Source organism: Anas platyrhynchos, chromosome 24, assembly GCF_047663525.1.
Source record: "Anas platyrhynchos isolate ZD024472 breed Pekin duck chromosome 24, IASCAAS_PekinDuck_T2T, whole genome shotgun sequence".
Lineage (NCBI taxonomy): Eukaryota > Metazoa > Chordata > Aves > Anseriformes > Anatidae > Anas > Anas platyrhynchos.
In genome coordinates this window covers 3,842,029-3,868,606 of record NC_092610.1, presented here as the reverse complement: position 1 = coordinate 3,868,606, position 26,578 = coordinate 3,842,029, and the positions used below count along the sequence as shown (strand labels likewise).

General features: G+C 44.8%; 1 protein-coding gene across 3 annotated transcripts in view; it reads right to left on the bottom strand.

Moving 5' to 3' along the window:
• The window catches only part of ARID1A (AT-rich interaction domain 1A), a 60,970-nt gene that overhangs the window by 10,750 nt on the left and 23,642 nt on the right, over positions 1–26,578 (bottom strand). For 2 of the 3 annotated variants that reach the window (XM_038167253.2, XM_027443850.3), the window contains 11 exons: positions 26,143–26,355; positions 24,967–25,428; positions 23,648–23,761; positions 8,126–8,366; positions 7,673–7,762; positions 6,770–6,937; positions 5,831–6,146; positions 4,434–4,579; positions 4,238–4,347; positions 1,810–2,019; positions 1,038–1,245 (listed from right to left, as the gene is read on the bottom strand). In XM_038167253.2, the coding sequence (XP_038023181.1) occupies positions 1,038–1,245; positions 1,810–2,019; positions 4,238–4,347; positions 4,434–4,579; positions 5,831–6,146; positions 6,770–6,937; positions 7,673–7,762; positions 8,126–8,366; positions 23,648–23,761; positions 24,967–25,428; positions 26,143–26,355 (2,278 nt within the window). The remainder of the gene's footprint in view (positions 1–1,037; positions 1,246–1,809; positions 2,020–4,237; positions 4,348–4,433; positions 4,580–5,830; positions 6,147–6,769; positions 6,938–7,672; positions 7,763–8,125; positions 8,367–23,647; positions 23,762–24,966; positions 25,429–26,142; positions 26,356–26,578) is intronic. The other variant, XM_038167252.2, reaches the window with a different exon arrangement.

Genomic DNA, 26,578 nt, shown 5'->3' with positions numbered 1-26,578 from the left:
TTCATTATTCCACTCCTCCAGAGCTAGACTAAGATGATGCCAAGCTTCAGCACCAAAAAGCCTCTTTTTTTTTTTTTTTTTTTTTCAAACATTACAGGAACTTCAAAGCATCAAAGTTTTTATTTCACCTACAAGAACAAGCTCCTGACCAGAAAAGGCATCTGAGAGTTGTACTTATAAGACAAGCTGGAAAACTGAAGCGTAAGTGGTTGGCAAGTTCAGCAGCAATTCAAGCAACGATCTCAATGCAAATGAGACAAATGATCAGACTTTCCAAAGACTAAAGAGTACAGCATGCACTGCTAGCCCGGCCTTTTTTTTTTTTTTTTAAACAAATCTGAATTGAACACTATGCTAAATATTCAGAAACTGGAGCACCCCACCAGATTTAAACAACAGCATAGGGATTAATGAATTATTAACTTTTTAGAAGTTCATTTTAAAGGGCTTAAATTCTAGAGCATTTAACTCATAACAGGCTTACAAAGCTCTCTGGGCACAAAGGCTCTGAAAGTCCTCACTGTCTCCTGCTGAAGACAGAAAGAAGTAATTCATGAGGAAGATGAGTGCACACCCACACCAACCATTTACTCCCAGAAGGTAGAACTCACATAATCAAAACAAGCACAACTTTTTCTAGAAGTTCCCAAAGCTAAGTAGAAACAAGGGATGCTGTTAGAGTAAGCAGAGAACACCTTGAAGATCTGACTCTAGATTTCTCTCTCCTTCGGATTCTTTTAAGGCTGTGATGGACTGGTAAGCTTAGATGTATATGTATGTATGTTTTTCTTCTTCATAAGCCTAGTTACAGAGGTGGGACACAAAACTAAACTACCCCAACAGGCTCGACTTATACCCAGTATCATTAGCTCCCACATCACAAAAGTATTTAATCTACACATCCAATTAAAAGCAGACATGGGGGCTTTGTGGAAGCTGGGAACCAGCCTGACCCACAGCACGAGGAGCCAGGCATGCAGTTCTAGAGATCTGGTTCAAACATTGATTTCACACCTTAAAACATTGTCCAAACTCACCTGGAGAAGGAGGCTGTATCTTAGTCTGAGACTTCTTTGAATCGGCAGCTGCAAAGATATCTGGAGGGGGGTCTTCACCTCGCTCAATCTTGCACTCAAAGGCATAGAGACACTGGATGTACTGCTTCTTCAAAGAACTAGCTGCACTGCTGGACGTGCCCACATTGAGATTTGTGGCTAACTCGCGCCATTTCTTGTTTTTGTTGACCTGCACAACCAAACAAGAGGCTCTAAACTCAAAATCCCAGCTACAGCTCCTCCAAGAATTTTTCTGGGGAGAAATCATCACTTGCCATCTAAAACAAAGGATTCAGTAAGGGCTAAGCAGAGCAGATACAGTTGCATTCAAAACCAGAAACTAGTACACTCTCTTCCTCACCTACAGAAAACTTTTCAAACAGGAAGGGATAACAACAAGTAGCAAATCAAATTAGGCATGAGGTCAGTTAACAGCCAGATGCAAAGACAAAGACAGTGTCACCGGTCTTTGCAATGGATAAAGCTGGGAAAAAGAGCTCTTAAATTGAATCTCACCACAGACTGTTCTTAACCAGACAATGGGAGAGCAGACATTTGGCTCGCTTAGAGGATCCTGGGTTTTATAAGCATTATTAAAAATAAATAAATAAAAGAAACAGCTAAATTGAAAGTCATGGTTTACATCTAGCTATGTAGATAACTTAGAGCTCTGCTGCCTATTGACTTGTGACTGTCAGGCAGTGGGCAGCCCTGAACACAAAGGTACTGTCACCACTGGTTGCTCTTCACTCACCTGAGTCAATCCTCCAATCTCCTTCACTGAGATGTAGAGCCGGTAAAGGTCCAAGGGTTTTCTGCCAACTGCTGGGAGGTTTGTCATGCCCATGGCCTTCTCTTCAGTGAAGGCCAGGTAACGATCTACCCAGATCTTCCTCTCAGGCTCGCCACCCAGCTCATAGAGTTTGGTGATCTTCTCATTGGTCGTAGTAGAGGAACTGGACTTCTAGGAGAAGGAAACATATCAGGACTGAGCAGCACAAAACCAGCTAGCTTATATCCAAGGTGGGTTCAAAAAGCAGCCAGGTAAGAGTGCAAGGTTCTGCTGTTATACTGAGAACAGCTTAATATTAGACCCACACTTGTCTCAGATCAATGTCAGTCTAAAAGATGAGTATTACTCAACAAAGGGATCAAGAAACCAGCTGCTACCCAGGGAATTCACAGAGTATGTATCTTGAAAAAGCTTCCCAAATGCTGTAGAAACCAACCAAACCTCAGAGACTTCACTGAGCTATCTCAGAGATCCTTTGTGGGCACATTTGCTCTAGATATACCTATATGAGGAAACATCTAAGACAACTGCAAATGAGATTCCCCATAGCTGTGCTCTCTGCCATGGTGAATACTGCCCTCTGGTTAGCCTCTGTTCTTACCCAAGCAGTAGATGCCAGAATAAACTGACGCTGAAGACAGCAGAGGAGTAAAAACAAACACACCCCAAAGAAAAATAAAAGATTAGAGGCAACTATTTAATGAATGCGTGTGAGGAGTCCCCCACAAAGACAGTCGCTCTTCCCTTCCCCATTTACTGACAGAAGTGCAGAAATTTCCAACTACCCAGATGCCATGCGAGTTCCTGTATCACTTTGCTACTGCTGGCACACCAGGATCCAGGAAGACTGTCTGATATGGCATTAACGTATCCCACAAACATGGAATGTAAGTTTGCAGCTACCAAGCATGACTATTGCACCCTAGTTCCTACATGGCTGTGTAGGATCCATTGCATCGTCTTAGTGTCTATTACTAGGACTTGCTACCAGAAGTCCCACTGATTTTCTCTGGGCCAGATTTGAGATACCTATTAGAGAGCTTAAAGCCAGTCTTGATCTAAAAAGGGCATTACAGATGCTGATGCACCATCTTGAGCGTTAAGTCAGCCGGCATGTTTATTAGGATGTCATAGGGCTAACACGTGACATTGGCTCTTTGGGGAAACAGTTTATATCACAAATGGAAGTAAAATTAATATTCCTGAACTCAAGAGCACTACCTATGCCCTTCACGTTCTGGAGGGATGCCCATTAGCATGAGACAATTCTTGAACAGGGCAGGCCATGCAGACAGAGCAACCCTTAGTTACAGCTTCCAGCATCTTCTAGCCCGAGAGCGTTCAAGCCCTTGTTTCCCATAAACAGAAAGGCAGATGCCAGAACACATGAGCAGAAGGGAGAGACCCTCTGAACCTTCATGCAGGCTCCTGTTACAGGTGTTAAATTTGCAGAGCATGTATTTTCCTTGAGGTAGCAACAGAGGAGAGTAAGGGGTGAGAAACGGCTTTTTTTTTTTGGTGGTTCTTTTGAAACCGGTAGCAGTAATGCAAAGAAAAACACTCCTTGAAGAACTTGCTTGCCTCCTTCTGGCTTTAATAAAAGACTAGTAAGAGGTCTGTTTGTGAAACAACACGCTTCAGCGTGCCACCTCCCAGCTGAGAGGTGATAACTGACTCCAAGCCTACACCAGAAACAAACTCGGGTCTGTTTACACTTCTTTCACAGTTTCACTGGGACAGGTGATAATTCCTAGAACTACCCAGTTGTTTTGCAAGCGAGCTTGATTACTCGTCAAGGACTAGGAAACACTCCCGCAAGCCCTGGAAGGAATAGACACTCCCCTTCACTTCTGAGCAGTTTATGAGTCACAGAAGTGGGATGCTCAACTGTTTGAACCTTTTAAATAAATCCTGAAGAACCTCTCGGAACCACTGGCACAGCTCAAGCACAGCCCTTTGGGCATGATGCCTCAAGTGCAACTCATGTTGAATCTCCTTACATCGAACACAAAAATCGCATGTTCCTCCCAGTTAATAAAACCAAGACTGGCCCAGGATCTAAATGGAACATGCAGACATCTGGAGAAGGATATGGAGAACAGCACTTCATGCCAGCTTGCTTAAACTGAACAGGAGATGCCAGCATATGCCACTCTCCAAAAGATAACACATCCCAGAAGGGGACATCCCACTCAATCGCCACACTCTTGAGTTGGGAATCATGGCCACATGTAGCAGCCAGATCACATACTACATGGACAACCATGCTCATGAGATGTTTATTCAGGGTAGAAGGCAAATCAAATTAGGTTTCTCTCAGGAACCGCATTCACTAACAGATACACACACTGTGTCATTGTAAAACACAAACAAAGAAGCGGCATTTTACCTTCGACTTGGATTCTGCTTTTGGCGTCCCATCTGCCTTATTGTTCATTTTAGTTGCAGGTGTTAATTTGACATCCGCAAGACCCATCATTTCAGGGCTTGCTGCCATCCCTAGGAAATTCAGAGAATCTTTTACACTGATGCTCAATCCAGTACCATGAAGTCAATGAAGCGCTCAAGAGTCAGCACTGCCTTACCTGCAGAGTTGTTGGCCATATTACCACCCATCGGGTAGGGTGGGCCCTGGGGATTTATCATGCCTGCCATGCTGTTAATTCCCTGCCCATAAGGAGGTCCAGTGCCCATCATTCCCCCTTGGTTCATGTTGGGATAACCAGGAGGCCTAGAAAAGGCAAAGAAGAGAGAGACGTTTACTCCAAATAGTAACCATTAAAATCTTGCCTTCTAACAAAACAGGTTTACTAGAAGCAGCTTTCTACAACAGAAATGGAGATCACTTTTCCAGCAAAAGACCAAAGATCAGGTGCTTCTTCAAAAGCTTAACCACTCTTAGAGCCTTAACCTCACTCTCAAAAGAAAAGGGGATGCAGCCCATTTTGAAAGAGGGACTTCAGTTCTAAACATTTTCACTCAATCTTCATCCTCAAACTGAACTTTCAGATGTTAAGTCACCTTTACAGGGAAGAAAGAATCTGCAAATACTGCAGCCCTGCACATTTAAGTAAGAATACAGTTGTACAGGTGGACAGGGTAGTGCCCCAGCCTTCTTTAATGACTTTTCTCTCCTTTTTGTTATCCACACAAGCTGCATTGTTGTACATGTATCAGAAAAGCTCATACACAACCGTCGCTCGGACACATTATTCAAACGGACAGACTTTGATGCCTTTATTGGTGTTCAGAAACTGACCTCCTAGCAGTAGTAGGTAACATCAGACAGAAGATTGCGGGGAAAAAAAAAACACTAGGATAAAGAGCACAATGCCTAGTCAGACCACAAATGCATCTAAATCTAACAGCTTTGTTAGGGAAACCCAATTTATAAGCAAGTTCATGGCTCTCATGATGTGCTGGTAGGCCACATACAACTGCTCTGAAATGTGCAATTAAAAAAAAAAAACAACACAGAAAATAGTTGCAAAGTTCAGTGCTGAATTCCAGCTCCTTTCCCCACAGCAGCTCATCAAAGCCCTAAAAGGAAGAAGTTCATTACACTGGACAAGTAATGCCTTGGTTCAGACAAATGCAGCTGGATGGCTGTCTGCTAGATTTATGGGCTTTACCACACACACAGCATCTTTTAAGTCACTCATGCAACAAAGTAGACCAGAAAGCCAAAACAATTTAAGGGATCTCAAAGTTAAACAGATTTCAGATTTCACCAATGAATATGAAAAGTTCCCTAAGTAGATCATTAGTGACATATTAAAATACACTGTTTATTCAAGCTTTATGCCTTTTTTTAAAAAACAAACAAACAAAAAAAAAACAGTCAAGATGGATGAAAATGCCTTAAAACTTTAAGGAAGTGTAGGTTCACTATACCTACAACGATGGGTTATTTAATTTGAAATCCAGATATGACACAGAGAATGGATTTAACACTTTGACAGAGGGAAATTTCACTCCTTACCTGTTCTGGATGGAGTTGGCAGCAGCATGCATGGCAGCAGCAGCTGCTTCTTGTGCTTTGCGATTCATGCCACCTGGTGGGGGGCACATTCCTGTCCCCACCTGAGGAGGCATATTCGCCATGTTAGGTCCGTACGGTCTGTTCCCCATGGTGGCATGGCTCATCCTCCCTGGAGGAAGCCCTGTGTATGGTGGCACACCAGTCTGCCCATGCATCTGGCTCCCTGCTCCCATTGGGTTCATGCTTCCTCCCATTCCTGGACTGGGATAGTTGGCATTGGACATAGCATTGTAGTTTGGCTGCCTGGGATAACCTCCTAAGGAGATGAAAAGAGGGGAAGGCAACATCATTCAACTAGTTAAGTTTATGAATCACCATAAAAATCTTCTATCAGCAAATATTTAAAGATCACTAACAGAGATGAGGGGGAGTGTTAACACCTCAACAAAAAGTCAAAGTACTTGGATATAAGCCACGTAAAATGTGTTTTGACACAGCTAAGTAACAACATCTATTCAAAAGCTGTCTGAAACTCTCCCAAACCTCAACTAAGCAGAGTGAGCTAAATGGCCCAGGACAGGATGTAAAAAACTCACTTAGCCCTTTCCAAAATATACAACGCTCATTTTAATTCCCCTCCAAAGAGAACTGGCTCTTCTTTTCTACATCTGCACAGTACTACCTACGTCTTTTTAAACCAGGGGAAAGATGCTACATTTATAATTACAACTTGCACTGAAAGCAACATAGTTCATGAATCTCAACGTGATACACGAAGTACAGTTCCTTCCAGCCCATAAGCAGCGTACTGTTTTGCATTACCCACGCGTTAGGAGACAGCTGAAAACAATTTATCAAAAGACAAGATGTTACAACAGACAGAGGCCTTTCATATTCACGGAGCACAGTTCCCACCTTGAGAAGCCAGCCATGCCTCACCTTGAGGTCCATACTGCCCACCCTGGGGTCCGTAGCTTCCCATGGAGTTCTGCTGGTATGGCCCCATGCCAGCGTGCATCTGTCCTCCAGAGGACTGCCGGGGAGATAAGGCTGAGCCAGGCTGGGGTGAGCTGTACTGGGGCATCTGAGGATTCCTCTGCAAATAACCTGGTCACCCAGTGAGAGGAGCAGATAATTATTAAAGTACCCAGAGATGCCACCGGACATGCATGTTCTTAGGAAGCAATTCACAGGACCCACTAACAAAATCCTTCCAGCAACAGACTAAACAGATTTTACAGTAGTTATTATTAAGGTGCTAATGTTATCCACTAAGATAACAAATTCAATTTCCCGTTTTAACCAGGAAAAAAAAAATCTTGGCATGACAGGAGTAGACAGTACGACTTGGCAAATGCTAGGGACTTTCTGTCATTGTCAGGGTTTTTTTATTTTTTTTTTTGTTTGCTTGCTTGTTTTCTCTGGGTGACATCTACATACTTTCAGCCATGAAAGCTGAAATTTTACATATATTTTTCTCCACGCTAACCTTATTCTCGTACTAGAAAAAGGCACGCAGCGTTGTTGCGACCATCCCTCATTTTGAAGCTTAAGGTCATACACACCCTGGACAGCTAGCATTCATAGAAAAGAGTTGCAAAAGCCAGAGAAAACACCTTCCAAGCCAAACTACCAGCTTGGATGGAACATTAAGAGGCCACAGGACCAGTAACAGTTGAATTTAGTGCAAGGTGCCTAAACACTTGCAGCTGATAAAGCTGGTGCAGCCTTTACGTGCTATCTCACCGCAGAAATCATGTCATCAGACCAGGTAATTTTTAGTTATGCATCTAGTTTTACAAACAGTCTGTACAATTAAACCTTTTAACCCAAGTCACATACCTCGATCTTGCACTATGCTCGACTGGTTCATGGAAGGATGCATGATACTGTCCGATTGGCCACTAGGCGGTCGGGGTGGCATCTGATTGCCTACACCACAAAAAGGAGAGTGGTTAATCACAAAAATTGCACACCACAAAATCCAGGATGCAAGAGTGTTAAAAGCCAGAACTACAAACAGCTTCAGAAGAGTACGTGAGCCGCAGCAAAGAAAAAGAAGAGCAAGATCAGCCACATCAACCCTGCAAAGTAACACTGCTGGTTTGCCAGCCATCCCAACCATTTTGCTTTAAAAGTTACAGGTGTTCTAAAGAAAAAAAAAAAACACCATAAGATCTCAATAGCCATGTAATACTGACACTAGCCTGTTTCTCCCAGCTGACCATTTTAATTCATTCTCTAGCTGCATGAGGCGATTGTACCCAAAGATCAACACGTGCCAAGGAGCGTTACCTGGTACTGCAGCAGGTGAAAGTGGACCAGAACGGGACTGAGCAACACTAGCTGGAGATCCAACAGGGGATGGTGAGGGTCCTCTAATGCCTGGCAGGTGAGGAGAGGTATGTGGAGAGAAAGGAGACTGAGCTGGGTTACTCTGCTCTCCTTGACTGCTGGAAATCCCTGATGTGCTTACTCCAGGACTCAGGGCTCCTTCTGTACCCATGGGTAGATCATCTATTGAACCAGACAGGTCCTGCAACACACAGAGAAACAGATCAGCCAAAAATGAAGAGACATGGGGCTATTCTCTCATATACCATCAAGAAAGACTGCATTTCTCCCTTAGGCATACTACAAATTGAAATCAATGAACTCGGTTCATGTTATTGTCAGTAACGAAGGCTGCTGAAGACCGAAGTAACTGATGAATGTCTCTTATCCTGCTGCCTGTCTCTGAACCTGACAGTTCCCCAGCTGTTTTGCTGAGTGTTCACTGATGGGCCAAACAGTGGCCTAATTCTCCTGCTTGCTTCTTTTAATTCAGTTTAGAGGCAAGAAACTGAAGAATGCATCAACAATACACATAGAGGAGGCAGTCCATGCGATCCTGACTTGGAAGAGAAATGTGGCTCAGCCTCTGAACGACAGAAAACTTCTGCTTCACCATAATTAATTCATAAACCTCATATGAGCTGGGAAACTACTCACTTGAGATGGATAAAAACAAACTAAACAGAGATTTAAAAGAAAATCATAAAACATTCTTCAGGGTTCCCACTTTCTTCAAAGATAGCAAGAACTAGCAATTACAATATTAGCTTTTAAAGTTCAGCTTTTTTTTTTTTTTTTTTTTTTTTTTTGAAGGCAAGGCTAGAGAATGCCTTTCCTCCTGCATGTATTCACCCTGAAAAAGCACAAAAAGCCTAAGGAAATTGAAATCTCCAGTTGCCACAACAGTGACTGCAAAGCAACAGCACCAAAATTCAGCTGGCAAGTCTGAGACATGGTGATACGTCCAAGATAATTACGTGGAAATCCAAGGTTCATGACTGTCCTGGGTGCTTGATACGAGCATGTGTTGGCTACTGTTGGCCTGGAGTAAATGAATGAGTCCACAACAGAGTAAGATGAGCAGGCTCTGGTGGAGTGTTTGAGCAGAACACTGGAAGTTTTAACTATTCCAGGGATTAGACCTCTGCCAGAGATTCATAGGATCGCAGCAGGTGAAGAAATTGCAGAGCAAAGCTTACCAGGCCCTTGCCCACCCTTTGCAAGTCTTTCAAAGCAACCAGCCTCGGATCAGAAGTGCTCCAGACTGAGCCCTGAAGGCGTTTTAGATCAAGCTCCTCTAAACAGAATTCAACTGACCAGCACAAACAGAGCCAACTTATTTAAAACACCAAAAAGACTGAGCCGACTGAAAATAACTTGGACACCATGGTCTCGTTTACACTGACCACACAACACCTTGGTTAGCAGCAGTTCAGATGACATTTTCCCAGCTCTGTGCAATGTGGAAGGACCTCAGTCAGACACAGGACACCGCAAACTTATCAGCTGTCAGAAGCGAGAGCCCTATCGCTCTGCTACACCTGTCTGCCAGGTGAGGTGTGAAAAGGCTCTGAGAGCACAGCCCCATCATCTAAGCTGGAGAACAACACTTCACCTCTTAGGAAGGGGAAAACTGGAGTTAAGAAGGAATAAAAAAAAGACCTGGGAAATATCCAACAACCTCATCATACTTGTTGAGCAGAGACTGGCACTCGGAAGGACAAAGGGGAGAGCTGGGCATCAGCTGCACCACTTTGTTGTCTGCTGCAGTAGGGCAATCTTGTCTATTTTAGCAGCAGAATTGGATCAAAATGCTGGCAAATGCTACATTTGAGCTGGAAATGCCGGTCACTTGATGGGAGGACTTAGTGCATAGTATGCCCTTCCACCCCTTCCATTACTGCTTCTATTTGAGAGATAATTTCCTGCATGACAGTCTCAGAGGTACATTTGCTTACTTACGAAGCATTATCTTCCTGGGGGGAAAAAAAAAAAAAAAAAAAAAAGCTTTGTTTTATTTCAGTAAAAGCTAAAAAAAAATAATGAGAAAAAGCCTAAAAATAGTGTCTGTGAGGTTTTGTAATTTTCACTACCTTCCTAAGGTAGAAAGAAGCATTGCTCATTTACGCAGCTACTTTTTTTTTCCCCCTGGAAAACTTCGACAAAGCCCACATCCCACTAAAGAAACCACCAGAAGTGGGGGGTAAAGAGGGAATTTCCAACATTTTGCATTAAAAGGCATTAACCAACACAAGCAATCAAGAGCTGAACACTCTTCTCTCCTATGCAATTCCTATCTAAGACTGAGATTAATCAGATTTAACTTCAGCTACTGGCATATGATACACCTCTAGGTTCCCCTCTAGTCGAGGAGAGGATCAGAACACCTCCAAGCCAATTCAGCCTGACCTAAAATTGTTTCTAGTAGCTACTGACATTTCCTTTAAGGTACTTTTAGGCTAAATCACCAAACACATCCAAATGCTGTTTTTAGCATCACTGAAATGAAGCTGGAGGCCAAAACCCTCTGCAGCTTTGAAACCCTCACCACAAGCTCACGCAGTTCAGCAGTTCTGCTGGTCAGCAGTTAAGCCTTCAGACCAGAGGGGCAGAGCTACTACTGCTATTTCACTGAGAGATTTTTAGGCTCAGAAGAAAACCACATTACAAATGTACACCTGAGACAGCACATGGGCATGAAAGGATGGGCACAGGGCAAGCACGCAAGGTGAAGCCTGGAAGTTTCCTTCCATTAGCAGGAGCCTAAGTGAGACGCTTCTCCAAGAGGCAGGAGTCTGCCTCTGAGATCTGGGGAGGTCACCGTTTGCTACGTGGTGTGAGTGATACCCAAGCACGTCCCAGGCAGAATAAGAGGATACGATTTGGCAATACCAGGCCAAAAATATCTGTGATACAGAAAATGAAGCAGCGTTAAAAACTGTTTGAATATTAACTCCTAAGTGACTAGATAGCAATCTTTGAAGCTGATGTCTTCGACCTTGCCTGTGCATCAAAGCTTACCCTAAGTACTGCAAGTCATTTAAAAACATTCAGTTTTAATTAAGTGGGTTAATATGGGGTTGCTTCAGACATGCAAGCGAGGGCCTCTCTGCATTGCTGGCATACCATCACGGACCTCACATATATGAGAAGTAGGCCTTCTAGCTTTCAGGCTTTGGATCAGCCTCTCAGATAATCAGTTTAAATAAGTTAAAAATGAATTATGTGTAAACCTTTCTTGGATGTTATGACACGTATGAATTGATACAAGACAGTATCACATAAAGCGAGTAACTCACAAAGCGAATTTCACCTCTACAGATTTGTAAGTTTTATGAATCCCGATAATAAAGTCATTTCCCAGCAAAGAAATGTTCCAGCAGCACAGCAGCATTTTCTAAGTGTGTTATCCAGCAGCACTAAGTTTCTCAGAAGTGTGATTCCTGCAAGTGGAAGGAGAGAAGCAGAGACTGGAATGCTTAAGTGCAAGCAGCTAATCAGTAAGGAGCTGTTTTCCACCTATCAAGTTGTTTTCTCAGGATGCCAACCATCAAGACACGGTGTTTTTCTAACTAGATCTAAAGGACACCCTCCAACTTTGATATCCCATTTACTCAAGTGCACCACGAACTAGGGGGAAAGGAAATCTCTCAAGCTCTCAGCAGACTGTTTTAACGACGGTTACAGCAGAGAAGCCTTAAAGGAAAAAAAAAAAAAAAAAAAAAAAGGAAAACCTCGTTGCAATAATGGAGACCTGCTGCTGTCAGTGGGTTCTGGACCAAGTCCAAAGAGGAGAAGGCCAGCGAGGTTTTATTTGCCTCCCGCAGAGCATCAGGAAGAGACCTGGGAAGACGCAGCAGCACCACGAGAAGGGCTCTCCTCTTCCCTCCTCCTGCGAGCGCAGCCAATCGAGCCGAGACAGGAGGTGAGGCTCAACAGCAGTAACTCTGCCAACTTGAAGGAAACGTCAGGGTCTGGAGAATTTCCTCACGTGTTTCCAATGTGTTTTTTATGCATTTTATTGCTCATCTGCCATGCAGATCAAAAACGCTGGAGGGATTCCAACTATTTCACACAGAATCTCACACTCCAGGCTGGCTGCAGCCCCAAAGCCTGAGTTTCTTCACTTGAAATACTGCCCAGTGTTATTTTGGGATGTGACCTGATAGCGGAAGCCCACAGGGACCCTGAAACGATAACTGTTCCAGCTGCGATTGGTTGCCCAATCCTCACCGATGCCAGCATGGGTTTGTCAGTACTGCTGACAAACAAGGACTCAGCAGCTAACACCTTCTTTTCACACCACAACAAAACCATGCCTGAAATCACACAATCTGGTACCCAAAGGAGGGGGCAGGGGAGTTCATCTATCTCCGGGAGAGGGTTGCAAGTCCTGGCATGACCAACACAAGGGAGCCGCTTCGTTTGTGCTGGAAACAGCGAGGTTTCTTTCATACAACAGGGGAACCACCATTTCGCTATCTGATACGAGCTCATTTGTTAAACAAACACGAAGATGAAACAACAAGAAATACTTCAGATCAAGGTAACAAAACCCCAGAGAACAGATTCAAGGCTCTGCTCCGGCCCACCCCACTGATCTGGAAGAGCAGGAAGACTGACCAGAAAGTAAATTGATCTCCTCGCCGGGGACTGCGAGCTTCCTATGCTGCTCCCCTGCCCATCCCCAGGGTAAGCACGTATGAAAAGTGTGGGGGAAGAGGGAAGGAGCGCAGTCAGGGCCTACAATCATTACGTCTATCAGATCACTAGATAGCACTCAAGGAAATTATGAGCTGGAGACGAGCATGTGGTAGAGGTTATAAATTCTGCAAGGCCAGTTGTTTCCACAAAGATGCTTACAAGCAAGACCACAGCACAATGGCTAAATTTATTTCCCCGATTCTTTCTGGAAGGGAAAAAGCCTCCTCATTGCTTCTGACTAATTGAAATACCTACTTTTGATTCCAATTTCACGTTCTCTGCAGCTTACTTTCCACTCATTCAAGAACTACCGACACCTAAAATTACAAGCTCGTCCTCTCCCTCCCCTTTATTTCCACCCCCAACATACCTCAAGTCCTCTCTACCACAAAAACGACACAGCCGACTGGCAGGCCAGAATCTCCCTGCTATTTCTAAAAAAACAAACTTGTTCCTCCTTCTGCAGTAAAGACAACTCTATTTTGCATCTTATACCCCACAGAGCAACACATCTCGTAACACCAAGTGGCCTGGAGACCTCACTGTGCTCCATCTACCACATCCTTCAGGTGCACAACACCTCGTAAAGCTGACTAGAGATTTCCCCAGATCTGACAAAGGGTCCAGGCAGGACCCTGCAGCCCGTCACCACCTTTCTACTTCCAGCTTGTCTCTTTCAGGTTACTTCCCCAGTAAAAACTAGAAGCTGGAGTAGGGAAACACAACTTAAGCTACGGCAAAAAACCATTTAATACTTACTAGGATAGAGTACTCTCCATCTACATCATCTACAGTCTCCCAAGTTCTCTCTCACCAACGCACTAAACAATCAGAAGGGAGTTTTTCGGTCTCCCAGCTGATCCTGCTTACCAGAGGTACACTGGAAAGGTCCCACACTCCTGCAGGCCTCACCCACCACCAGCTCAACTTCACCTGCCACGCTTTCAAATCCTGTCTAAACCCATCAGCACTTACCAACATAAAGGTATCAGTGACGAAGAGGAACATGATTCAGCTCGCTCTCTGCTCTTCTACAGTTGTTAATGTGCAGAGGATAACGGGTCAAGAGCTATGGGATTCTTCCAACGCGCTTAGGCTGGACAACAGACGAAAGGGAGGAGGAGAAGGAAGGATGCGCACACAACGCTCTTCCAGCGCAGCCTCTCTCCACGCCTAGACCACCACCAGAACTAACAGCAAGGTAACAAACAGAACCATGGTTACCAAGAGTTCCGTTATGTGACAGGTCTCACCTGGGGAGGAGTAGGTGGCAGAAACCAACAGTGTGTATTTTTAAGTGGTCAGTTTACCTGCTACTGATTCAGAGTTTATACCTGTGTATGAACTACACTCATCCACATTTCCAAACTACCAAAGACTAATCAAATATAATCAAAATCTAGCAACAATATCAACACGCTTCTTGACCATACACAGCTTTCCTCCTCTGCCACGTACCTCTCAGTTTTCACTCTCTGAGGAGCTGAAGAGTTTGTTTTTAGTTCACAAGGGAAAGATGACTTTCTCCTGGGTTAAGAAACAAGGATTGCCCAGGAAGATGACTGCTGAGGTTGCATGAGCTGCACAGCACACTTTTGTGCCTCGTGAGAGCTTTTTAAGTTTAAGGCTTTGCCTCTTCTATCTCTCTTCAAGTAGGGCAAGGCCAGCAATGAGAAGGAACAAAGAGTTTCAATTATACAACAAAATGACTGGGTTTGGCCCCTCATATTTCTTCTTAGAAGTTCAAACCCTGATCTGAGCAATAAGAGGATTCTCAGGTTCTGCATCATGCTCTTTTGGAAAAAAGCAAAGATCCCAGTTACAAAACTAAGCACACACAAAAACATCCAGGTTCTATTACGTGCCACTTACTCATCCCAGGATGCCTTAAACAAAGGAAAAGCGCTTGACTTCTACTACTCCAGGAAAAAACACCAGCCCAGTAAAACAAGTATGAGGAAGGTAACACTATCAAGGCTCCAGCCTCTGCTAGATGGAGTCCATATTCCCTTCCTCTATGAGGAGTTTAAGCTCCTCTCAGGCATCAGTGCTGACAATTACAAACCTAAGATGGGGACTAGAACATGCAAGAGAGATTTGTGCAGTTTCAGCTCAAAAAAAGAAGCTGAAAAGCTCATTCTTCCAGGCTGGCTTTAGACAAACTGGTAGAAGCTGCTGGCTCTAGCTGCACTGCAGGAAAAAGAGCGTTTGGAAAGGAGGCTGTCAGGAGGAGGGGCTCAGCGTCACACAAGAAATTTTACTCTGATTGCAAAAATAAGCTGCTGTTCTAATCCACCTCAGTAAATCTAGGTGAGTCGGGTCATTTGGCAGAAAGCAGGTACAAAATAAAAAAGGGAGAAAGAGAGACGGAAGTGCTGCTGGCTTTACTACATTCCTGCAACGGGAGACCTTGCAAAACAGCCAGCACTGCTACCGCAGCAGCCATTGATTTTTCAGAGGTCGATACTCCACTCCCACAGATCTGCTCGGCAGGAGCTTTAATCACATCTACTGCTCCTACTCCGTGCCACCCCTCCTTCTCTTCCCCTTCCAAATAAAATTAAAAAAAGAAAAGAAAAAGAGGGGGGGGGGGTGTCCTCCCCCTCGAAACACTGACCAGATTAACAAATTTCATATTCTGCCTCTTTGGAGAGGAGAGATTCGGAGGCTGTGGTTGCAGCACGAAGTACAGGAGGAGCAATGTGATTCACCCTCAGAACAAGATGTCGCTGAAGGGAAAACCCACAGCGTGGAAAGGTGGTGGTCCCACCCCAGGAGCGCTGGGTGCTCAGCTCTTCTGCAGGACCCTGGGAAACACAGCAGCAAAGCCCCCCAGGAGATAGTTGCCACTTAACCCTTTGAAAGCTGCTCAGCTTCTGAAAGTACTCCCAGGTTTACCTAACCACTGGTACAACAAAGCATTCAAAGCAGCAGCGGAAAGGCTGAAGTTCTGCCTGACACATTGGCTAGCACAAAAGTTAGCCTGGCCATCCAGCAGCAGCTGCAAAAAAAAGGGTGAAACTTGAAGCTTCAACAGCGACACCAGCCCTGAAATGGGTTGTAGGAAAGAAGCATGCATGACCTGGGCACAGTGAGCAGCGCTATCACAGCAGCATCAGAGGATGTTCTCAGCAACACTGATTTTTCTTTTTTTTTTTTTTTTTTTTTTGAAGGGTGCTGGGCACGCAGGGGAGCGAGAGCTACAAGTTGACCACATCAATCAGAAAGGCTGGTCCAGCACCAGGCCCTGGGAAGGAAAGTGCAAGTGAGACGCTAGTATGGGTCTCAGGTGACAGACCACAACCTGTTTATTTAAAGAGCCTTTGTTTTTCTTCCAGAGTTTGTTTTTTTTTTTTTTTTTTTTTTGTGTTGTTCTGCTTCGGTCTGAAGACAAAGCCCAGATCATCCAAGAAGCTCAATGCTGTAAGAGGCAGGAAGCTGCCCTCTTATTGCCAGCCGTAAGGATATTCCAACTCCTCAGCAGTGCTTCCTCTGGAAGGCACTTTCCAATCTCTGATGTGTTCAATTTAGACTCCAAAGCATTTAGTCATCTCAGCATGTGATTATGCCACCATGCCAACCACAGGAGCTTGGGTGGGCAAAGAAACGCAGCAAAGGCAGAAATCTGAAATAATTAAAAAATTTAAAAGGCCCCTGTTAAGACCAATACTTCAGATTTCAAAACAACTCCGCTTTTAGTATTATCATCAGCCTCTGTGAAACAATTAAGAGTGACAGAATCCATTTCTAAAAAAGCATAAAGAAGAAAGATTTTAGGAGGGAACAGGATTTGTTAAGGCAATGGATATTTGCAAGCCTGATGAATCTGGCAGTGCCCTCGCTGGAACGAGCTGGGAAGAGGCAGCCAAAAGCTGGCAGCTGCCTCGGAAAGGCCCCGTACCTGCGGGGAGACAGCAATGGGTCAACACGAGGGCTACGGCCGAGCCCCCCGACACCGCCAGCTGGGGCAGTTCTAGGGAAATAAGCTTTAATCAGAGCCTGTCTGAAATACTGCTCCCGGGTACCACTGACCTGGACGGGACAGAGAAACCAAAGAGACATTTTAAAGGACTGAAAGCAGTTCTGCTCTCGTCCTGGCTCAGAGCAGTGAGCGTGCAGGGACGAGGTAAGCACAGCCATGGCAACCTGGCTCATGCCACGCACTGACGCACACCCACTGCCACCCTCAGGGTCAGGGGTTGCCAGAGCAGTCAATTCCCAGAGATGTCACTTTGTTTCACTTCAGGAAATTGTTTTTTTTTTTTTTTTTTTTTTAAATAAACGTTTCTGTTTCCCTCAGTGAGCCTTGATTCAAACTACGATAAAACGTATTTACGCAACTCCTCCTCCAATTACCACACGGGCCTCGTTTGAAATCTCAGCGCGAACCTTGCACCCCCGGGGACACGGGCACAAGCCCGTCCCAGCCACGTTGCCACCGCCAGAGCCCTGGGCCCACACCATGCCCTGCATTCGAGAGCCACGTGGAAAGCCTTCTCCACTGCTTTGGTGATCGTGCACATCTCCGAGACGAGTCAATCCAGAAGGCCAAAATGACATTACTAGGGAAATGATCCCAGCGAACCGAAAGCGCAGGTATGGCAGCATTTAAAATGAGCGCAGCGCTGTCAGGCGAAGTTAAACGCCTTCACTTATCCCCGTAACCGCCCCACGCAGCACACGAAGGTCAGGTCAGCCCCGTCCCTCCCTCCCCTGCACCGTCTGGGATCTCCAGCAGGGTTAAGTTGCTTCCAACGTCAGGCTGACTGAGGCTTCCGCGCATTTTCAAGGGTCTCCGATAACACCAGCTCAGCAGCAAAAAAGGAAGTGAAAGGCTGATTTCCCTGCCCTACAACAGCCAGCTGCTCGAAAGCGTGCTCAGAAGCAGAGGGTCACCTCACGCGGCGTGCGCTTCAGCACTCACGGTGCAAGAACGCTCTGTATTTCCAGGGGATGCGTGTGACTGAGAGCACAGACTATTGTTTGGGATCCAACATCAGAACTGGTCATCCTACAGCAATTTCCTGATGAAACGCTGACCCGCCTAGTCCCTCCAGCTGGGCCTAAACCCGGCCTGGGGAACGTGCAGGGCCCGGCTCCTGAGCGAGCTGCGGCCGCCGTCCGGGCCCTCCCCGCCGAGATGGCCGCTCTGCGCTTCCGTTAGGCCTGTAACCGAAATCGCTCCTGAGAAAACGAAAGGTTCCAGTTAGGGGAATCTGTGTAAGGCGTAGAGGCAGGAAGCAGAGCTGAGCCGCTAATGACTAGAATAGAAACAGGAAACGAGCCCGGCATCGAGCATAGCGCAATCTGCTGCCAGCGCAGGCTCCCGCGAAGCCGAGCTGCAGCAGCGGCCCCAGAGCAGTGTGATTGCTGAAGGGACGCTTCTGGGCTTCACAGGGGGGACACGGTGAGGGCAGAGGGTTTGGTGTGGCCCAGAGAGGGCCTGAGAGATGCACCGAGGGGTGGGGAGCTTCCTCCCAAGCACCAGGTCAGATCAGCTCGGTTCCAGCCTGGAGGAAAGGGTGGGAGGAGAGAAATTGCCACATGGACAAATAGCAGAGCGGCCCCGAGAAGCAGGTCAGACGCGCGAAGCATGTCGCTGGAGTGGCTGGAAGATTAGGGTAGCTTTGCAAGCAGCACTCTACACTCTCTGCATCTGTAAAGGCTTGTAGCAAAATTAAAATTAATTAAAAAAACAAAGCATGGCCTTCTTAAGGAACCACACAAAAATGATTGCCAAAATCACACACACCGAGAAAAGCTGAGACAAAGAAGCCATGGTCAGGTTAAAAAACGTTTTCAACTCCCTCTATCACCATAACTTGGGATAGAAACCTTCCCATCAGCATAAACTGGAAGGCACCCATCTCTCCAGTACCAGTGTTTCAAGTACTGCGCTCCTTGGGGCAAGCCCCCGGGTGCTGATGCGTTCATCCGCACACCCACTGCAATGCCCAGCCACCAGAGCATGCGGCTCCCCTGCTTCAAAATGCATACACCACTAATCCCTCTCTCAAGGCAAGCAATAAGACAAGCTCTGAAGGCCAAATACAAACCAAACATAAGCAGGAAGTCCTATATGGGGGGGAAGGGAGTGACTGAAGTGACCAAAGAGATTCAACTATAAAAGTTTCTTTTCCCTTTCCCCAAAACAAATTGCCAAAACGAAAAATATTGAGCTCAAAGAAGTTTTAAGAAAACATTCATTTCCTAAGCTGCGCCTCTGTCCCCATCCACAGCGGCTTTGAGATAGTTTTTCACTGTATGTCAGGCTGTTGCATTCATTATTTCCAGGTCAGAGGATGCAGCTGAGAGAGCTCAACTTTATTCCACTTCAAGTACCTGCAGAGTGCAAGCTGAAACGACCACCTTGTAAAAACTGGCAAATCCAAACAGTGCTTTCCTGACACCCTCCAGAACGTCCAAATTCAGAAACTACTTGGCTTATGAGGAAGAAGTCAAACAAAAAATACCCCACCACGCTGGGGATGTTCACAAAAGAATCACTTCTCTACCAGCCAGAACTCAGCAGCTTCATTTCTCTCCCTTCCCATAGTCTAATTTTGCTAAATCCATAATGCAAAAAATCCAAAACCAGAACGCATATTCAAAAGTTAAACAGATCAGGAAATTTGTTTGTAGTTGCTTATAATCCTTCCTGCCATCAACAAGACTCTTTTCAGACCTGAAGTTGGTGATGAACCAAATTGAAATGCAGTTAAGTAAGAAATACAGTTTGCCAGCAGTGCAAAAAGCTGAGATTAAAATGATTTCCCACTCCACATCAAGATGAAAATCATTTGCCCAGAAAAGGAATGGGGTTCCTCCCTCAAACTACACAGTGAACTGACCAAAACCAACTAAAAACATTCTGTGACTGGAATTCAGAAACTTCTGTACAAGCTGCCCCAGTTTGCTTCATTATGCATTTGCTGCAACAAAAATTCAAACACAACCTTGCTATTTCAGCGCTTCCAAAACCCTGCCAGTATCTGCCCTCCTGGTTCAGCCAGAAGTCCCACCCCAAGCAGAACCCTTCCCATCAAAGCACTGCTGAGAACAGCGTGCCTCACACTAGTTTTGGTTTCTACAAATAGAAAAACTTCACTGAAGAAATCCCAGAAAATCCAGTGAAAAGCACATACAGCCAGTATATACTGATAGCAAATCACTTTTGCTCTATACATGGCTTTTAGGGCCAATCTGTCAAAGGTCCTAACACCACGCTTATCAACTTCTGTGGTTAGGAAGGTGCTAACGGCATGGCAAGCGCTGTCTCGGTGCTTTACTCCGCATCCACTTCAAAGACACCAGGAACCTGTACTCAACCCCTTCAAGGCAGAGACCAAGGCAACGTAACACTGCTCCACGTTCCACAATGAGATACGAAATTCCTTCCAACAATCCCAAAACTCCAGAGATTTCTGCAGCAGAACTGACTTCAATCCAAACCCAAGTGGATGTCCCAGCAACTTGTTTGCTTCCCCGTACCTGTTACCAGAGCATCTTCCAAGCCTAAGCAGAAGGTAATTAATAGCTGGAAATATTTGACTTTTACAGACTCTGTATCCAAGCCTCCAAAGGTAGAAACACCAAATAAACTGGATATGACTTGCCAAGAAAAATTCTTTGCTGAAGAGATGAGACTAGGGAATCTCCTGGGAGAATATGATTTATGCTATGGATTACTATTCCTCTATTACACCCAGACACAAAAGACTACACTTCACTTCTCCCATACACAATTGGAATCTAAGTTTAGTTTAGCTGCAATCCTGACAAGAGATTCCCTAGGGAAGCAGCAAATTCTTCAGAGAAATTCTTCATCCAGCCTGCTACAGGAAAAGAGTACCAGGCAGGACACTCGCGTGGATGCATTACTCTTTAAAAGACATCAGCACATTCGCAGCAGCATTCTCTCCCGTCGCAGCAGGTACAATCTTCAGAAAGGGAACAATAAACCAAGAAATACTTTAGCTAGAGCAGCCTAGTAACACCAGCAGAAATGGGAGACCAGACATTTTGCTACTTGCAGATGTTCAAACAAAGCACTAGAGAAATCAGTAATTTGACTCTTCTGCTATTTAAAGTCCTAATACAGGAACATAGTCAGAAAAAAAGTTTACTCAGGGACACAAAAATCACTGCCAGGAGGATACCTTGAAGACCTCCACCCAGAATGATCATTGTTGCATTTCTCAGGCAGATCCTAACAAACCAGCAAGATCTGACAGGAGTTGAACAACTTGACAACGTTGCCAAACCAACACTTCTCATCTCTAGGAGACCACCACTTCCTGAAACAGTGACAGTGTCAGCCCAAGATATATTCCCACTTTTACTGCTTGAAGTTCCAGCATTAATACGATGCGCAGTACTAAACGTGTAAAGGCTGAAGACTCGTAAAGGCACTGGGTACATAAATTTAACACTTCGTAAATAAGTACCTAAAAGCAGTAACCTCCTTCTCCTCCTGGAGTTGATCTATGTTTAATTAAAGATGATGCATCGTACGATTTGCCCAGATTCCAGGATACCCAGTGAGCTATTCCACAGTGCCCACGGAGGCTTAGAAGAGGACTCAGAACTCCACGAAAAATTAAAAACCCACAAACTAACTATGCTTCTCTAAGTCATATATAATAGCAAAACAGGGATCTAGGAATCCCCTCGACTAGTATAAAACTTTCTGAAACAGACAGAGTGAGCAATATAAGGAAGATAAAAGAAATTGATAACACCCTTCCAACGCAGCTTTTCTGCTTCTAAGCTTCCCCAGGCCAAGTTTCGTGCAAGACACTCATCACTGGAACAGAGTTGGCTTCCGTACACCTCAGAGGTCCTCTTTACAACACCCCACAACATCGCTGTCTGATGCATTCTCAGTTTACAAACAGGTGCTGATCTTGCCCTTACAAATTAGTACCCTAATTTGAGGGACAAAATTATGAAACACACGTAAGAATAAAAGTGAGTTTTTCTTCTTGCGGGGAGTTTGTGGTGGTTGCTTTTTTTTTTTTCTGGCTCACCAAGGAAGAAAAAACATAAAAGTACACCACGGGTAGGGTAAGCTAAACACTGATTGTTTTCTTAAATGTTAATTATTTGGTGATAAAGTCAGAAAAACAAGATGACTATAAAGTCTGTTTAAAACAGAAAATAAGCTTTCCAGCTAGCAGATTATAAAAGCTGGACCCAATTTTTGTGCCCTGGATTTCTTTTCAGAAAACCTCTGAACATCTGATTAGAAATCAGTGAACACATTATCATTTAAAACTTTTAAACTGGATAAAATTCCCTCTTCTCTAAGTTTTCCCTCACTCCTACGGCAGAGATGCATATCTTTTCTTAAATTGCTTGGGAAAAAGGAAAGCTTGAAAGGGGCCAAGCGCATTAAACCACAAGGTATAAAAAATTCCCACTGGTGCTGAGAAGGAGCCACTTCTGCTAAGCAGAGCAACTAATTCCTATAATCTGAGTCAGAGGGCGCTGATTGGTAGGATTCATGAAGGCTCTATCAACAATGCTACTAAACAGGACTTCCCACCGTTCAGAGCTAGAGCAATTTCTTCAATTACTTCAGCAGCTTCACTTTTCCTACATTCTTCGCCAGAAGATGGGTCACATGGAAGAACTTGTGGAGAGGCAGAGTGGAAAGAAACATGCTATTTAAAAGGATTTTTCCCCAGGCCTCAGAACAAATTAAATCTTTGTAATCGAGGTCCAAAAAAAAAAAAAAAGAGAAAAAAAGAAACAACCCACAACTACTCCCATTAGGTGGTCAGAACTAGAATCACTTTGTATTTTGGGTGACAATTTGTACCCACAATCCAAAGGAATTATTTCAAGGGGCTCACAACAAAGCTGTTCTCATTGCTGAGAGCAAAAATAACTTTGCTGTATACACAGTTCACTTTCCTCTGACCAATCCAACTGCAGCTTAGAAAACAGACTTAGCCAGTGGCTAAATAAAAAAAAAAAAACTCACTCACTTCCTACTGGTTACAAGTGAAAGTAACCAGCAAAATCAGAATGCAGCAGCTCAGTACTGTTCTTCCAAGTCAGAGGCACAGAGTGACTTGCGCAAACTTAAACTTCTAACCCTTCTCCATTTTCTTCATGAAGTTTTAACCCAACATTAAACTATTCTGGTCCAAAACTTGCTGGAAAACTAGGCACTGATATCATACACAACAGTTCACTGAACCTTCAGCAAGCAGATTCAGGATGCAACAGAAAATATAACTTTTCATCTACCAAGGAGGGAGCTCTCTCTGACTGATCTTCCTCACTCCAGGTATTAATAAACTTGTCTTTTGCACCAACTGTTCAGTCAGAATGGATCAAAGAAGCTTAAATCAGCAGTATGAGGATCCAATAACACAGAAAGGGAACAGCTCTACCAGCCCTTAACCACCTATGAAACAGTGGGCTAAAGGAACAATGGAGTAAAATAAAAGTGAAACACCTTTGCCTGAAGGTCAGAACTTACTCTCACAGTAGTCAGGTATTTCAGACACCATGAACAGAAAACTCAAGAGATCTTTAGGCTAGAACTCGCAGACCAGAGTACCTAGGGTTAAACTTTACTCTCAGATCCATTACTTTTGTAAATTACATTTAATCTCCAGTGGGAAGCCAGAAGCTAATGACTTGGTAAAAAGCACAGGCAGCCTCCATCATTCCCATTTCCACGTGGAATACTACCAGTGCTAATTTATCCTGCTGTGCTTCTGATTGCCCTCACCCCATTCACTTCTCCAACAGCTCACCACTCACCGGCAGGCTAGAAGGTCTGGACTGAAGATTCAAGTTCATGTCTTCTTGCCCTTTACTGGAAGCCATTGAGGGAGCAGATGATGCCTGGGACCCAAATGATTCTTGAGATAACTCCTGAAACATCAAGAAACACCAAATAAAAACACAAATGTGAATAAAATAAAAGCTCTGCTGGAATCACTCTGATGTATTCTCACACTGTGGAAGAATTATGTACCCTCGGTGACATTTGCCCAAAACTGGAAATAGGGCAGCAAGGAGTTCAAGCCAGCACGCCTACTGCTCCACAGGAGGATAAACGTTGCTGGACTACCATAGTGACTGTTGGAAGTAGAAGTCCAAACCATGACAAAACAATAATTCTCCGGCTTTTCCTTATTACAGACAGATCCTGAAGAACAGAGACTGTCCTGGGAGACTGCCCACTTGGCTTCTCAATCTTCTAACATCTTACAACAGCTCTAAGTACTTTATTACACAAACACAGCAAGTCAATTAAAATCTTCAGCTCTTCATATGCTACCTTTGATGCACTGCAATGTTTGCTGAAAGGTCCCAGCTAGCTTTTCACACGACTATTACAATAATATTAAACCTTGCTGAAAATAAACACACAGGGAAAAAAAAAAAAAAGGATCACTTCATGATCTTATCTTCAATTCCACGTGCTTCGCGTTTTATTTCTCCTCCCTAAAGCCAAGTTTTACATTTAAGAGCAAACTCTCCCATCTATGTGTCACTCTGCAAAACGTCTTTTATTGGCCCAATTTCCATTTGTGCTGCCATCTGCAAACGTCTGTGGAAAAACTCCACCCAAGCAGCATGGAACCAAGGAGCTTTCCCATGCTCACTTCCTCCGTGTGATCAATACACCTCCTGAAGTCTTGGACTGAGATAGAAAAGCACCAGGAAACAGTGTTTTTTTTGTAGGCTCAGAAGTGCCCTGCTATTGTGCTAACCCAAGTAGCTCTGTAGACCACCTGGAGATCTTCCAGAGACCACAGTGTGAAAACCATGCCAGTATGAAATCCTTTAGACTGGTATTGCCAATCAGCAGCATTTACTCAGAACTAGTCTTCAAAACTGCAGTGTTACCGCGGCTCAGCCTGTTACCACCATAACATCTCTGTGAGATACAGATCTAGACACAACAGAGAAGGCAGCACATCTATTATCGCAATCATTCCAGCCAGCTTGCTGACGCGTAGCTCAACCGACTTAAACGCACAAAGAAAACGATTTGCCCGAGTTTCTTAAAAAAAAAAAAAAAAAAAAAAAAAAAACACTCGCAGAAGGAACCAAAGCACGAGCCAGCCTACCTGAGGAGGGGGGAAGCGTTGCTGGGAATACGCAGACTGCTGCTGCTGCGGCTGTGACTGAGGGTATGAAGATGACTGCTGAGAAAGAGCCGAGGAAGCTGTCTGCTGAGTTTGTTGCTGCTGCTGGTAGGGCGACTGTGACTGCTGCTGGGAGTAGGGAGGCTGACTCTGTTGATGCTGCTGGGCTGTGGACTGCTGCTGAGGATATGGAGTCGGGGACTGCTGATGGGGCGGCTGGGACTGCTGCTGAGAATACGCAGGCTGCGATGTCTGAAGTTGTGGAGGTTGAGACTGAGGCTGTTGCTGCTGCTGATAAGAAGGCTGAGAGTGAGGGGTCTGGGATGGAGGCTGCTGAGAATATGGAGGCTGCTGCTGCTGGGGATGAGGGCTTTGCTGGTTGTAATATGGAGTCTGGCTTTGCTGCCCATATGCACTGGGACCCTGCTGTCCGTAAGGCGGAATCTGCAGAAGAAGAGGAGAGAATTATACCGGTTAAGAAGCAATTTTAAGTACACACACAAAGTAAGATTATACTCAAGAAGCAACAATTTAGAGAGCTATGCAGAGCAGTTAACTGGGAAGGTAATGGAAATGCCACTACCTATGTAAGAAAGTCTCCCAGACAATATCAAAAGTCACTTGTGTGTGACACTATCAATTAGTAATAAATTACACACCATAACTAAGTTTTTAGGGATTTGACTACACTTCGATGACAATAACATTAAAAGGAAAGAAGAGTTGCTCCAGAAAAAAAAAAAAAAAAAAAAAAAAAAAAGCAGCCTTTTAAATCCTGCCAGCAGTCCAGCAGGAGCCACTTGGTTCACTTAGTGAGCCACAACTGACCTGGAAGTCATTTCCACTGTAAGGAACAGCTTTGTCGTTAACAGGATACAGTGGTGTGAGTACCTTAGTCCCCTTCCTATTTATTTTTCCTTAGTTCTGATTCACTGCTCTGCTGCTACCTCTTGTTGCAGCAAGGCTTTCACAGATCCTCATACATGGACCACACCTGGATTCAGGTGTGGGGCAACTTATAGCCTAAAGAAAAGTCCTTTTACCTAAGGAACTGATTCCAACCTGGTTGAAGGTGGTCCCTTCAGCAGGCACGGTACTTTGCTGCTCCTCTGCCTGCCCCTGCTGCAAACAGAGACTAGAGAAGCTTGGGTGCTCTACCTGCTGTGCATACGAGATGCTGCTCATTGTACTTTGCGTCCTGCTTTGCATTCCCATGGGATATCTCTGGGGAGTCTGTGGCCCATACGGCTGTCCGGGATAGCCATGTCCTTGCTGCGGCCCCGCCTGAGGTCCCTGCTGCTGTGTGTACGGGTTGTTTCCTCCGTATGGCTGAGGCCTCATCTTCCCCATCTGATCCATTGGACTTGAAGGCTGCAAAGCAAGTTGGGACACACGATGTACATCCAGCTACATACAGGAATTGTTCCCGACCTCCAAAGAACCCCCCAGAAGAAAACCTCAACAAGTTGGTGCGGAGAAGCAGAAGGCAGCCTGCTCCTCCTCAGGTGCTACGACCCACGGTTGCATCTTGAAGTGCAGCACGGTTCCTGCTGCCTTTTCAAACCCACAGACATTTCACAAAGAACAAACCCAA